At 38.9% G+C, this 15,303-nt stretch overlaps 1 protein-coding gene across 7 annotated transcripts in view; it reads right to left on the reverse strand.

Annotated features, from left to right (window-relative positions):
• The window catches only part of ZFYVE26 (zinc finger FYVE-type containing 26), a 48,914-nt gene that overhangs the window by 14,477 nt on the left and 19,134 nt on the right, over nucleotides 1-15,303 (reverse strand). For all 7 annotated transcript variants that reach the window (XM_042864952.1, XM_042867384.1, XM_042866558.1 and 4 more), the window contains 15 exons: nucleotides 15,072-15,299; nucleotides 13,560-13,665; nucleotides 12,202-12,941; nucleotides 11,389-11,585; nucleotides 10,381-10,485; nucleotides 9,651-9,773; nucleotides 8,755-8,931; nucleotides 7,371-7,617; nucleotides 6,400-6,498; nucleotides 4,867-5,021; nucleotides 4,083-4,252; nucleotides 2,852-2,880; nucleotides 1,441-1,562; nucleotides 1,131-1,351; nucleotides 367-514 (listed from right to left, as the gene is read on the reverse strand). In XM_042864952.1, the coding sequence (XP_042720886.1) occupies nucleotides 367-514; nucleotides 1,131-1,351; nucleotides 1,441-1,562; nucleotides 2,852-2,880; nucleotides 4,083-4,252; nucleotides 4,867-5,021; nucleotides 6,400-6,498; nucleotides 7,371-7,617; nucleotides 8,755-8,931; nucleotides 9,651-9,773; nucleotides 10,381-10,485; nucleotides 11,389-11,585; nucleotides 12,202-12,941; nucleotides 13,560-13,665; nucleotides 15,072-15,299 (2,867 nt within the window). The remainder of the gene's footprint in view (nucleotides 1-366; nucleotides 515-1,130; nucleotides 1,352-1,440; nucleotides 1,563-2,851; nucleotides 2,881-4,082; nucleotides 4,253-4,866; nucleotides 5,022-6,399; nucleotides 6,499-7,370; nucleotides 7,618-8,754; nucleotides 8,932-9,650; nucleotides 9,774-10,380; nucleotides 10,486-11,388; nucleotides 11,586-12,201; nucleotides 12,942-13,559; nucleotides 13,666-15,071; nucleotides 15,300-15,303) is intronic.

The raw sequence follows: 15,303 nt of genomic DNA on the forward strand, positions 1-15,303 counted from the left end.
AAATGAGATCAAACACACAAGCTTCAGATAAAATCCTGCCACAAAGGATGCCTCAGCCCTTCTACTGGATGCAAGACTCCTCCATGTAGTCAGCCCATTCCAATTTTAATTGTACCAGGAAACAAAGCCCCTATCTTTCCCTTTTGGAGCCTGCTCCACAGCAGAAGACATGCTCCTTCTCAAAAAAAACTTTTTTCCAGCACTCAGAAAAGATTCTTTGTTGTTTAAAAACCTTACTCCCAGTCTGTAACAGTTTAAATGTTGTCCGTTTCACACATATCCCATCCACCTGAGAGGAAAAAAAAAAAAAAAAAAAAAATCACCAGAGAAAGATGATTAACATTCATATCTTCCTACTGTCATTACCTCTATAGCTAGCTGATAGTACTCTGCTTCCAAGAGCCGATTTCTTAATCTCGTAACTGCTGCTGGGAGAAGAATCTGATCTAAAGATGGTACTGGGCGGTAGGCAGCAGCAACCAAAATATTCAGCACATCCACTTTGCTGATATAACTAGGGGAAAACAAGTTAAACAAATGCATATGCTTTCACTATTGACATACACACAAAGAATTTTAAAGGAAAACTTTGTGTCAAAGACAGCTCTTTGAACAGTAGTTCTAAATCACCAGTATATGAGGTTTCTCTATCCATCATATTTTCTCATTCAGGTTATTTTTATTTTTTTTACTTCCTAACATGCAGTGGTGCACTCAAAGAGGGTAATTGCAGACCTCAACGAACATTATAAAAACCAAAGTGGTGTGTGTGAAATTCATACACTGCACCTGCCACTTTAAGCCCTCCAGGACAAAAACTGAGGAAAGATTAATATGCTAGTTCTCAGCAAGCACAGCTTTAGAATTGTAAATTGAAATACAAACTGAAAGCAGAAAATACAGAAGTAAAATTTTTACCCCAATCATTGCAAGTTATTTCTCCTACTCTGAGCATTTTCTTAGTAATTATTACATATTTAAAATACTTGAAGTTCTGTCACTTGAGCTCTTATTCTTACATTATGAACTTCTCTTCCTGTTTGAAATGCCCACGGCACAACTGAAGGAACTCTCCCACTCTCTACTCCCCATTGAAGACAATACATCCTAGTGAACATCTGATAAATCACCTGTCACAGAGAGCTAGGTCCTGGCTCCTTCCAGCTTTTACAAACATCATTTTGGCACTGAAGAGTAACTGTTTCATGATGTCCATAAGGAGTCCAGCATCTACCTCAGGATTAGTGAGCCCTTGGGACAATTTGCAGCAGTGCTCAATCAGCTGGTGGCCACACACTATGCTGTTGCTGTGCAGGCTAAGAATGGCAATACACAAGGAAGAGCTGGGAGCCTGACAGTTGGAGGAAAGAAAGACAAACAATTGTTAAGGCAGTTCTCCAGCAAACTGCTTATACTGGACTCTCCTTCTCCAGGCCTCACCTGTTCATAGTAAAATTCACTGCGTACAATTTCGTTCTCCTCTTCGTTCAGGGAAAGAAGCCATTCAAGGGCAGCTGCCTTAGGTATTCGCACCACTGTGGAATATTCATTATTAGGAGTTTCTGCAGCCAGGAAGAAAAAAAAAGTAGATAGGATCACTATATAAGCAACAACAACAACAAAAAAGGCTGAAGACTCATGATGCAGAGTACTCCCACAGCCTTTCCAGGGTCCTTTTCAGGGTCAACAGCGATCCCTCAGTTGTATCAGTTCCTGTCAGTATCATCTGCCCACCACACACATTACAGAAACATTTCCATTCCTCAGAAAGCTATCAAACTGCACCTAGGCCCACTTTCACTATCATCAGCATCCTTTCAACAAAAACTACTGCCAGTAATATGTGATGAGAGCAGCCGTAAAGGCAACCTTGCCGTAACAGGAAAATTACTGACAGAAGATGACACCTACTGAAATACAGAAGGAAATCTCTGCAAGCCTGGGATCCCAGAACATCCTTGAGAAGCGCAGCTAGTATCTTTTAAGTGCACCTGGATAGCTGAGAACCAGAGACATCCCAAGATATCCTCAATAAAAGCAAAAGAAAAAGCAACAACAAACTTATCTGGAAAGTTAAAAAAAAAAAAAACAGCCTGGCATGGTGGAAAACAGCTTGACAAAGTAGGAATCTGCAGCAGATAATGACTGCTGAAGCTGGAAAAATAGCAAAAAAGCCTGGGAAAGTAAAAAATTGATCTTGGAACACAAGAAACACCATCATCTATCGGCCATTCCAGGTGAAAAAGAAATTAGCAACATCTACTGGGTGCTCCAAGTGGTACTGTCCTACATCCCCTCATGCCTCTAATGACAGATATCTCAAGTGACTTGCATTCTACCCAAAGTGCAGCTTCTCTCTGAGAACTCACCTTGCATGAACTTGTCTACACAAGATCTGCATAGGTCAGATCCTCAGTAGGGACACCTCACTGACTTCATATTCCAAGACACTGACCATCTCTGAAGTGAGACATGGTTCATCACCAACTGACCCATCTGGCAATTGTTTGGAGGGTGCCACAGCTCAGTACTCGGCTAACAATTCCTACTCTTAATGCAATCTCCCCATGACTGTATCTAGTACGCAACAGGCCTTCTCCAGTTCTTTCATTTAATCCCCAAACAGCTTGTTCTATATTGGTTCAGACATTTTTCCTAAGTCACAAATTCCCATTAATGGAAGTCTGGAACACTTAATTTCAGCCTGCTCATACAAAACACCATTGAAATTTTTGCAACTGAAGTTTTGATCAACCTTTAGCTACAGCTAGATGTGTCAGCTTGCTTCCTCTAACTCCACTAGCAATCAGGCTCAGAAAAAATTGAATTTTAATACTACTCCACTACTTACCTTCCACTTCATCCTGGTCTTCCTTTGTGCTGCAATAGAAAGAAGGAATATCAGGCCTAGTCCAGCACACACAAGAAAACATACGTTAAAAAAAAATTGAAAAGGATCAACATGGCTAGCCTTTTCAGAACAATGTACTGTAAAAATCTAGTATTTCTCTCCCTACCCTTCCCAACCTATTCCTTGTCCCTACCCTCTACTGTCTGGAAATATATGATTCTGCCTCTAAATAACGTGTTTCAACTACACTACTACACTAAGTAATTAGTTCTTATATCCTTCTGTAGGAATATAACCTTCTGTTGCACCTATCATAGCAAAGACAACATTGGGAACAAAAACTGCCCAGTATCAGAATTCTCTGGGATGCAGGTCTCTGTCCTTAAGACTTAGGTGTGTGGGGGTTTTTTTTGTTGTTGGTTTTTTTTATTTTTTTATTTTTTTTTTTTTTTAATACAAATAAGATGATTTCAAAAAAAACCAAACACTTAAGTACTTAAGATGTAACCAAGCTCACAGCTAGGCTCTGCTGACTGCTGACCTGATCTCGTAGCATAAACAACCATTCCAACTCTAGCTAATCTACCTATAGGTGACTGCTCATTTTCTCAGATCTGCTTTTACTAGCAAGATTGCTGATACTGCCAGACTTCTAAGTAGCCGGCTTGATGAGGTCATGATTAGTAAAACTCACATTTTTCATCAGTTGGCCTATGAATCTCAATGTACTTGTCAGCTGAAAGCAACTATATCATAAAAATCTGTCATCACAGCTGGCAGCCCTTTCGTTAAGGGCACAGTTTCAAAATTTACCTAATTGTGAACTTGATTATGACTTCTTAAACCCAGGGAGATTCAGAATCAAGAGACTAGAGAGTAGCATTAAAACAATTATATGTGCAGCAGAACCAGTCACCATGCAGTAATAATCCAGAGCTGAATAAACTGTAAGCAACTTAGTGACTTACCATAGCAGATTTTGTTGAATACATTTTCCAAAAAGCATTCAACTTTTATGTCTAATGATGAACTGATGCTTAAAGAAAGAAATAAAGAACTTTGTTGACTGGCTCTTTAATGTTCCAGTATGAGAAGTAAACTGAGGTACAGTAGTCCCTTCAACACACAACAGCTGTCTGCCACAAAACCTGATGTTATCATAATATCCAGATAGAACCCGGATTTGAGTTTTTCTCATTCCATTGAGAAGAGCTAGAATGGAAAGACTTACATGCTTGTGTCTTGTACCAAGCCAGGCAGATGTTCTCTGTTGTAGTAACTATAGCACTGATCACACACACGAGCTGGATTTTCTCTACAAGCTTCTACTGTCATTTTCTTGGTAGAGCAAGAACTGCACACCAGCCTGCCACAGCGCCTGCAGTGATGACGTCTGTTAAACTGAGCACACAAGGTCATGGGTAGGCAAACGAAAGGATTTACTCAAGTCCTCCGCCGTACATGCCTCCACAGCATCCTCCTACATCTGTCTGCCTCCACTCATGAGTAAACTTACTTCACTTGACAAGAGGAAACAGCACGTCATAAGACTTCTCAGAACTATAAAGTGATCTTTTCTCACTGACAGAATTCCCTACCAGGGAGGCTACGGCAAGGGAAGAAGGGAGGGGAAAAAAATAAACAGCAAAAATACACAGAACAACTGGGGTTTAAATATACTTGCTGCAGCCTTGGACTTTTTACAGCTGATGTTGTCCCAGCTTTGATCACCAAGATACTTAAATTACCTCTTGAAAAAGTCAGAAACAGTAAACTGTTTTTCTGACATAACCTTAGCCACTTCCAAATTCAAAAGCAACATTTTGAATAAATTGTTGTTTGTAGCCAATATAACAGACTGCCAGTGCATTTTCAATACTCAAATTAATCTTCTCCCTCGAGCGCCAATGTAGTTGCTTAAGTACACTGTGCAAAAACAAATTTTAGAAGCACACTATGAGCAACAATTCACATTCAGTGGTCACCATTCTGAGAACTTAATTTTTGCTCCTTACCATAGTAAAGCGCTCAGTTTTGCAAACCATACATATTGTTTCAGTGTCATCAGGTATCCACTGTTGCTTCGGAGGTGGCTTCTCAGGTGGCACAAATTCCTCTGAAAAATTCTGCTGCAGGCTTCTTTCTCTGGGACTTGCGGACACGGTGACACCTTAAAAGAAGCCAGGGCAAGACATTTAGTGGTATTCTGAATACCAGAAAACACTATAGGCTTACTGAGACTTGCAACAAGACTACTGCTATCCTTCAACAAGGCATGGCAGATTAACATAGTGTAAGGAATATTAATGTTTTTGAGCTAAAACTATAAGACTTCGATACTAATGACCAAGATTGCTTAGTTACTAATAGGCCTTCACCATACTTATCAACATCTATTCTTATATCACAAACAGAGACTTGGAGGAGGAATGAAAAAAACACACAGGTGTATGTACACTAAGTGGGTACACCATAAAATACAATCTTCAAGTTGACATTCCTGAAGATTTAAACTTCTCTTTATTATCAGAAGAGAAGTATGGCGTAGCAAGCAATACTGTACGCCTCCTTGATCTGGTCTGCTTTACAATCTACTGCTGGTAAATCAATTCAAAGCTGCCACAATTTTAATCTTTGGCCTTTATTATCCTTGGAGCCAAAGAAGAATTCATTTAATCCAATTTATAAACTAAAAGTCTGTCTACTACTATATGATATAATCCAGTTACACTTCAGGCTAACTAAAAGTTTCAACAACTCTTTGCAGCCCTACAAGCCACATTCCACATAGCAGGATAATAAACAGAAAAAAAGAGAAAAACTCCATTCCAGTGAAGCTAATTGACGCAGATGGAACCTGAATTGCCAAGGAACATCAGGGAACAACGCAATCAGGTTTTGCAACAATGTGGTGATATTATTAGGAGAGAAAGTGAAGGGCTGCACAGCTAAATCCAAGACACTGCTATTGTCTTATGTTTGCAGAGCAAACAATAGAATTTCCAGTTCAGGATACAGGACAATAAACTGACCCGGAGGTCAGGATATCACTGATAAGCCCTAGTTCAGGCCCACTACTTGCTGAGAATCACCAGTCTGAGGATAACCCTTGCTAGTCATTTCCTGAGAGTACTGGCCTTGCATCTTTTACAACACGCGTCCTATGAGTGCACATCTGTTGCATTAGATGCAGAATGGAAACTATAGAAGAACTTGTGCTTGCTTTTAAAGGAACAAATGTTCTTCAGTTCTTTTGGCTTAAACTACATTGTTTTCATTGTATTGGAAGTAGAGCACCCTCAGACAATAAGATATACTGTTTTTCCTATGGTCGCAAGCAGGATTTACTAAACTAAATTCAAGGACCAAAAGAAAGAAGGAAATAGACACAAGAATGAGATTTCAACTGTAAAACCAAAAGTTAACATGGAAAAGAAAAGATACTAAGCAAAGAACAGGAAGCACTACCACAGTAATGGACTCAAAGAAAAATTCTGTCTTTCTCTGTGCTCCAGAGAGCACACAAAAAAGTGGCATTAAGAGTTTACCCGTAAGGCTGGCAAGAGATAGTTCTGATGATCCCGATTTAGACATTGCTTCACACTCCAGTACTTGACAGAGACTTTCTTGGATACGTATCACAGAATCTAGGTCAGGAAAAAATTGAAAAAACAGAACAATATTGGTGATAAACCTGTTTTTTTTTTTTTTTTTTTTTTTATACAGACATTACAAGAATTCACTCAGAGCAATATATAACAATGCTAGCACAAACTGGATTAGCTGTATAATTACAAAGTATTATCTTGCAAGAAAATTATCCCTCAGCAATACTATATAAAACACAGAAAAAGGGATCCTTAAAGCAATGGATTACTGACAGGCTCAGAAATAGTTCAGCAGAGAAGAAGTACCACTTGTGAAAACCATCAGTTGAAACAAGATACAAATTGTGTCAACAATATTAAGTGTTTCACATGGCAGCAGAAGGAACACACCAGCAACTTTAAACGCCATTTTGCATGAAGAGACATGCGAAGTCTGATGCATTTATAATAGCAGAAGCCTTATCCTTAAATCATGAAATGACATCAACGTTTTGAAACTAGCATAAAGCAAGATGGTACCATACAAACAAGCATGCTCATCATGCATTTTTAATGTAGTGAAACCACTAGATTCAATCTGCAGCACCCTCTGGTGTTCCAGTCACAAAACCCTCAAACGCACAGCAAAATGCAGAACTGAAGACAACATGGATGAGAACTGGTTAACACATCAGAAGAGAGCTATGCCAAGAGCATTAAACAAAAGAAGGAAGGAGCAACAGAAGGAACTAAGAAAGTTTTAAAGCCCTTGGGTCCTACAAGAAATACAAGGAGTTTTGGAACATATTCTGGACTAAGAGGAGACTAAAGGCAAGTATCTAAAAGTGTTACAGCAGAAACGGAAAAGCAATTCCTGGTGAAAACTTGCCCTTCTTGCCCAAAAAGAAAATAGCCTTCTCAAGAATAGTCACCTGATCTCCTTTCTTTCAATGAGAATGGGAAGTCAAGGGCTTTCTCTGCATATTTTGAAAGCAAATTGTCAATATCTTCTACAGCAAAGCCAACTTCCTGTCTACCTAAGAGCTGGTGCAGTGTCTGGACAGCCACAGATACCCAGTCTACTTTCATATTCATGAGCAGCTGTTCCACCATAAGCAGTGGCTTGGATGAGAGGTGGAAGTAGTTAACACGAGAGAGTTCAGGCAGAGTCAGCAGTACCTGGGAAGTAGATAAAAAAAAGTTGAAGTTTTTCAACCTCCAAATTTGATTTAATGTGAGCCTAAGACAAGAAACTAACTGAGCAGCTTACATGAGGAATAAAATAACACACAGAGGCAAAAAAAAATGAAGATAGGACTTATTGGGCCTATTTGTAGTTCTGTGACAGAATTAGTGAGCAGCTTACATTGCTTCTGTTTTCAGATTCTGTCAAACACTGTCTCATTTCAGAGGAAGCTGAAAACAGGAAAGCATTTAATGACATGTTGTGGTGGGGTAAAGTACATTATCCTATTAAAACATAACTATTAAAAAAAAAAAACAACCTAAAGCATTATCCTTATCTTTCCATCCTTTGAGAAAAAAATGAGATGATGAAAATATGAGCAGTTCCCTGTGAAGATGGGAAGTTCATATAAACTCTTCACAAATTAAATCATGTTTTCAAAAATAAAGAAACAAATGTTGATACTGTTGTGCAAAGTACTGGAGCAAGCTGCCATGCGTAGTCCTGAAAAAAAAGAGTATATTGCAGAAATATCTGCATTTTCTTCAGATATGCTGTATTTTATTATGATAATCTACTGGTTTACATTTGCATTTTCAGGATGAGCACATAACATTTACAAGGCAACAGTCCTACAGAAACTGGAGTAATGGAGTGATACTGACTGCCTTTGGAAGCACATCTGGAAGAAACATGCTGTGAAAGTATTAAAGATCACCATACAGGTGATCACATTTCTAATGTAATCTATGTATTAGTTTACACATAGGAAGGAAGCATGGCATTTCTGATACATCAGAGACTAAGTTGAGGATGCTTCTTTTCTGCTAAGACAAACTTAGCAACTGTCCTGATAAATACCTGGCTGGTTTTTTTCCTTCTTTTAGTCTGCATGGTACCTACCTCTTCACAGCTCAGACAGAAGAATGCTCTGTTTAAATTGAAAGCTGCAACCACCTTAGAATACAAGAACTATAAGAGAAAGGTTTTAGGTCATCTCTAACCTTTCTTGGGATTCTAAGACTTGGAATTTTGAGCCTCATAGGGTGAGAATTCCCTGGTAAAATCTACAGGCAGATACTTCAACAGCTATATTGCTGTTAATCCTACAACACAAGAGTTTTACTTACTTTTGATCCCATGTAAAGTGCCCGAATTTCATTACGACGTGCTGTTGTCAGATTCCTGTAGAAGTGGGTTGTGAGGTAATCAGCTAAAAAGTGAGATGCTGCCAAGCTAGGATGCTGGTCAAGGGACTGTTCACTGATGGCAAGGCAAATACCAGGATCTTCTATTCTTTGTAACAGCTAGAAACATACAAAATACAATAAATCCTTACTACGTTCCCGGAGAAGATTTTTTATACCAGTCAGTGAATAACAGATTGGACCATACAATGGTCCAGCAAGCAAATTAACCTCCACAAGTATCTTACACACACGGTGGTGATTGAGATCATCCACTTACAGACTACTCACTGCCTATTTGCTCCATTTAACAAACAAAACCGTTTTAAAATCAAAACGAAAAAATTAAGAAACAAGATACACAATATAGTACTGAAAAGACTCTTCCTTGCATCTAAAACTCTTTCAGACTACATGTAAAGTGAGTGCATATTATTTTTAATCTGTTATTATCAACAGCTTCATAATTATTAAAACCAGAAGAATTCACACTTTGCTGATTTGGGCATTGAAGCTCTACTGAACAATTTGCTTTGTAGTTTAATTTCTGGTTCTTCTGTTTAAGCAGCACAAAATACTTCATTATGATTTTTCAAGTAAAAGGGGCCCTATATTCCCATTGAACTAAAATAGCTGTGAAGACATAGAAACTCTAGGTCCAACAATGGGATTGTAAAGCTAGATTTTCATTTAAAGCTGACCAGGTAAAAGCCAGGACTTTGAAAGAATACCTAAGAAAATAACTTTCCCTAAAGGAAGAAATAAAGTCAACAGTTTGGATACCATATTCTCAACTTACTTGACCTTGAAATGTAAGGTTGAGAGAGTCCTGCTGTTACCTGTGATGCTTTTTCCATGTCTCCCATCTCCAGTAAATGGAGAAGGTGCTCACGGTGAAGACTGATCAAGTCTTCTCTTGGGACAGGATACAAGTGCCCCCATTCTTCACATAACTCATAATCCTAAAGAATAAAACAAAACAAACAAAAGTAACTAAACAAATTGGAAAAAAAACAAACAAACAAAAAAAAAACCAATCCAACCCTCTTCTCCTCTTCTGCCCAATACAGCAGTTCCTAAAAAGATCCAATCAGCTTCAAGAAATTCTTTAGCTCAGACTCCCCTCTCTCATGCAAACACAAATAATTAAAATGACAAGGGAAAACGATGACTCAACTTGCAAGAGTCACAATCTGCATTGAGAATATTTTCCCATCTCACAGAAAGCAAACTGACTTCCTAGGAAGACACTTTTCAAGCTAACCAGACCTACTGTATTAGCACTTACATAATAATCAAGATAGTATTACACCAAAAGTCTTACTGTTAAAATCTTCAAAATTTTAACAGAAAAGATGGCTCAGAATAAGAGTTAAAGGATTTATTAACTGTGCATAAGGCTTGACATTAAGCACAGATTTGTTTCTGTAGTAAAGAATTGAGTAAAAGAATCCTTCTAATCCTTCTAGAGGTACTATTTGCTGATTGCTGTTTCAAATGTGTTGAACTGGCATTTTATCCAAAGTCTAATGGTTCCAGCTTAACAAAATTCATGTGACAATGCCTAACCTTTGCTTTCAGAATGATATTCATGATGGCCTGGGGATCGTCAGTGCAGGCTTTTTTCAGATCCTGCCAGTCACTCCACAGTGGTTCATTTTGCAAATTCAAAATCTGAAAAAGTTTGATATTATTGCAGCACACATTTTAAAGTTTTATCTACAACAATCATCAAATTTAGAAAAACAGTTGAGTGCCTCACAGCAGGAATTACTTTGTACCAATAAAAAGTCAAAAAGTCAACACGTTTATCTCTAGCCCTTTATGTGAATGCACTTCCAACTGGAAAAAGACTGTAATTTTCTTTGTGTTTATCTATCATTGTTCCTGCAAAGCAGGTTTGTAAGGGAAAGTTTCCAAAAGACTACAGGGCAATAACTATGGATGGAAAAGTACACATATACCACAGACATTGCTGGTGCTAAGAGTGTGAAAGCCAAACTAATTGCCAGCAGAATCACCACCACACAGAGCTCAGCAGGGATTTATGACTGCTCTACACTCCATCTGCCTTTTCAACCTGTGCTGAACTCCAGACCAGCTAGTCTGACTTCACTTGGTTATCTAAACTATCCCATAGTTAGAAAAGCTACCTGCAATATAAGCATGTTTATTGGACCAGTAGTTCTGTACACTATACATATCTACATCTCTCAAGCAAATAAAAACCATGACTTTCCATGGAAAGCTTCTAAAGGTCCTCACAGTGGCACAGGATGGAGGAACAAAAACTTTTTAAAAGTTAAAATGAATTAATGGCATCACAAAAACAATACAAAATACTACTCGCAGACGTGAATTATCATAGCAGAGTGGAGAAGTTACGAAAGATGGCAGAGAGTTTTAGCTGGATATTATAGTACTAAAAACATATGAGCTGTTTCAAATGAAAGACTTAAAAAAAAAACAAAACACAAGAACACATCACAACTGAAATAGATCCAAGGGCTAAAACTTTTTTCACCAAGGGCAAGCATATTTTTTCCCTGCTGCGTTACTTTAAGAATGGCTTTGTACCTTTTGATAAACCTGAAGTTCTTTCTTCCTGCTCTGCAGATTTGCTTTCAGTTCATCAGTTATGTCCAAATCAGAACTACAATAAGCTAGAATTTCCAAACAGGCATCGAGTGGCCATTTGTCCAAACAGCGCAGAGCCAGCACACTTCTCAGTGTTGCATTTTTTACTGGGAATAAGTACTGCCAACCTTCCTTACCTGCAAAAAAAAAAACAAAAAAAAAACAAAAAAAAAACAACCAAACTTCAGTTTAAAGCTCAGTTTGTGTAATTTGGCAGAGATAAAAGAAACAGGACAAAAACACCCTTATCTGCACTGGATGGCACCACCAAGAGAAACGGTGAATAGTGGGATAACCAGTAAAAGACCGATGCCAAGTGCCAGATTCTCATAAAGTACCCAAAGGCAACATAGAACATTTACTACCTTTAGACTCTTAAAAGGCCTCTCCTTCCACAAGATTCATCATCCAAGTATGACAATTACAACGGATCAGCTCTTATAGCAGTAAGAGTAGTACTATGATCAGAATTTCCTGACATATTCAGGTCTTCACATACAGGTTACATGAGATGCTTGCCAGTTCTCTCGTACTACATTGATTTGGGGCAAGTTTACTATCAAGATTTGCAAATTTGCAAAACAAACTACATCAGAGAAAGCAAATTTAGCACGAAAGACAGGGAGGGATCTGCTTCTGTCTTTGGATTTGCTCAAGAACCACTACCTCTATTTCCTTCCCTTGTTTCGGGATGCATTCTCTATAAATGAAAAAGAAGGAGGAAGGCAGAGGAACACTGAACTTCATCCTTACCTTCAGCAGCTGCACAGCTCAGCACAGCATCCTTCACATCAACCACCTCCTCCACATCCTGACTGTACAGATCCAAGATCTTCAAAGCTCTTGTCCAATCCTTTGCAGCAAGTGCTTGTTCAAAGACTTCCATTAATACCTTAACAGCTGTGGAGGAATGCAATCCTAGGAGAACCAAAGGTATGTATGCCCTGCCAGAAAAGACACCAGCCAAACTGCCACCTTCTTCCTGTTGATTCTGAAGTGGCTCAAACATAGCAAGCAGAAATCTTTCCAGTATTGGGAACTCCTTCAGCAATGCCTCACACTCCTTGGAAATCTGTTCCAAACCTAATGGCAATTCCCGTTTGTCCCAGAATTCCATCCAGGATAAACTTGATTTGGGAATTTTCTGTATATTAGATGCACTTAGACATGCCACTGTGGCTGTTAGCTTCGACTGAGACTTAAGGAAATCCAGACAGGAGGCAGTGAGCGTGTTCTGGCTCAAGTCAGCCACAGAGGATGAGGCCTGAGTGTAGACATCCTCAGAGGTCACTGTGCGATTGGAGAAAGGTATTTCAACATCTGGCAGACAGCATTTAGTACATTGGTGTGCTAGGTTGTTGATGTTTGTCAGAAGGCATTTTGCTTGGCTCTTTTGCCTTGAATCGCACAAGGACAGCCTTTCACAGCAACAGTTAACAATAACTTGCTGCACATTCAAGCTCAACTCTTCTCTAGCCAAGAGCGAAGCAAGCCTGCAAGGATAGAAAACAGAACCAGCTACCCAACTTACACAAGCAGTACCTTACAGATTTTCATAAATCTTTTAAATCACCCAGTCCTAGATTCTTTTCCTATGGCAAGAGTACATATCTTTTATCTACGCAGTACAACAAAATTTATACAACACAACATTGATAACTCAGCGCTTATGCAGCCATTCCTTGAAAGAAATCAAACTTAATACTCAAGCACTGACTGTCACCTAAGTGTGACAATACTAAAACATTTTGCTATTAATGCTTCCTAAGTAGTCTTACTGGTATCTTTCATTTTGCACTACAGATTTAAGATGCAAGTCCAGTGTTCTGAATTGTCATACATTTGATTAAAAAAATTCTATATAAAGACACTGCCTCTTCCAAACAAATGTCAGTTGTCCAAAATATGGAGTTTTAGTGCTCCCTAGCAAAAATTTTCATGATGGCAGTGAAACTACTACCAGGTACATCCTTGCAGCATTAACTGACCTACAAATGGGAGGTAACAAAGGGAAGCTGTGCTGAGAAGCCAGAGAGAACTTCAAACTTGGCTAAGGCCCAAAATCATAAGTACCAAAACAACCTAGAGAAGTATATCTGAAAAGCACCAACCTGTCAGGTTGAACCTGCCTTTCGAACAGGAGCTGAGAAAGTATCTGAGATGGACTCTGCTGTAACAATATGAAAGGATTCCCCACTTTCACTTCAGCAGCTAAGTCTTTAAAAAAAAAAAAAAAAAAAAAAAAAACAGGGCAATATAGAACATTTATTACAATACTCGTCAGCTCAACAGAATGACCAGATCTCATATTAGGAACACAAATTTTAACAGCTTGCATCTGAAATCTCTTTTCCTAAGTTTACAAAGGTCCACGTTCACATTAGTGAAGTAAACCCAGAGTGAACTGCAAGGGATTTATAACTACAATACCCCTCACAAACCTGGCACCTCTGGCTCACATTTTATCAGATCAGTTACCAGAACTGGCAGGGTGGAGCATCTTTTGCTTTTAAGTAAAATCTACATTCCAACAGTTTTTCCACTTGACTGCATACTTGAACCATACTATGCCTTTGTACTGAGACACAAAAATACGTAGTATTGCTTTCTGAGGAGTCTGTGGATACAGATTAGTAAATTTGTGTCTTGTTCTAATCAAAGTGAGCAAAGGTGGTAGGGGGATTTACAGAAATACAGCTGCTTCTACAGAAGGAGCGAAAGTCTAGCTGGTATTGCTGAAATACCTTCATACTAAGTTAGGAGAGTCTGCATACAGAGACTCGGCATACAAGTTCACCATTTCCATTCACCTTCTAGTAAAAGAAAGTTCCCCAGAAACTCACTCAGCCTTTAAATAGTACACATTTTTTGGCTTTGGCAGTTAGCCCATGAGGACTGAATTATGTCTATATAGAGGCTACAGGTATGGCAGCTGCCTCAGCTGAATCAGCATGTTTGGAAATGGATCTTTATCCTCCACATTTATCCTCTTAGGAAAGTATTCTCAGAAAGCAATGCTGTGAAATTTCACATCAGTGCAGCTCAATTAGAGTCAATGTTAAAAACAAAGCAGTATTTGTCCCCTCTCAGTGAACAGTTCTGTTCTTCCGACAGCTTTATATGCTGAGGATGCAATTCTTCTCATTTACTACTATCATCAACCGATTTCACAAGAAAAAATTCTGCCTGCTTACCTCTGTGCAGCTGTCTGCACATTCCCTTCCTGTCCTATAGGGCAGCAACGCACTGGTTACTTCTAAGAGAGCCAAGAAGTACACAGCACACTGACCCCCACAGGATGCAAAAATCATTCTTGCTTTGTAGGGCAGCAACCTTGGAAGGGCAGGAGTCATTTGTTTCATTCAAACAAAGTGCAGAACCTGCACCAGCAGTTAACATCACTGTTCTGATTTATCCACTGCCATCAGCTACTTTTACCTTAGCTGTAGGTGGCGTAGATACTAATAAAGTAGTACAATAATAAGTAGAAACCAAAAGACCTAAGTACAGGTTGTAGGCTTTTTTAGGAAAGAGACATTTTATACAGTTAGCTCTTAGAGTCAGACAAACAACACAGCCTAGCTATTTCACCTATACTTAGGCTTTAGGCAAAAACACCTTACCTAGCTCTGTATTCAGACTTCGTAACACAACAGCAGCCAGTGTAGTAATGTAGTCAAAGAAGATCTTCACAAAGTTTATCATCGCGTTGCTCTCTGGTGAGGTTTGGAACTGTTGATCAAGAGTTCTCAGCAAGAGCTGTGTTTGATTCCAAACTAGGTGTTTCTCCAGTTCCACAGGTTTCAGAGAGGCCTGTTCCACCAAGGTGCCAAGCAGGCTCCCTTTAGAGTCTGG

Source organism: Lagopus leucura, unplaced genomic scaffold (assembly GCF_019238085.1).
Source record: "Lagopus leucura isolate 7727_CA_CO unplaced genomic scaffold, USGS_WTPT01 Super-Scaffold_1, whole genome shotgun sequence".
NCBI lineage: Eukaryota > Metazoa > Chordata > Aves > Galliformes > Phasianidae > Lagopus > Lagopus leucura.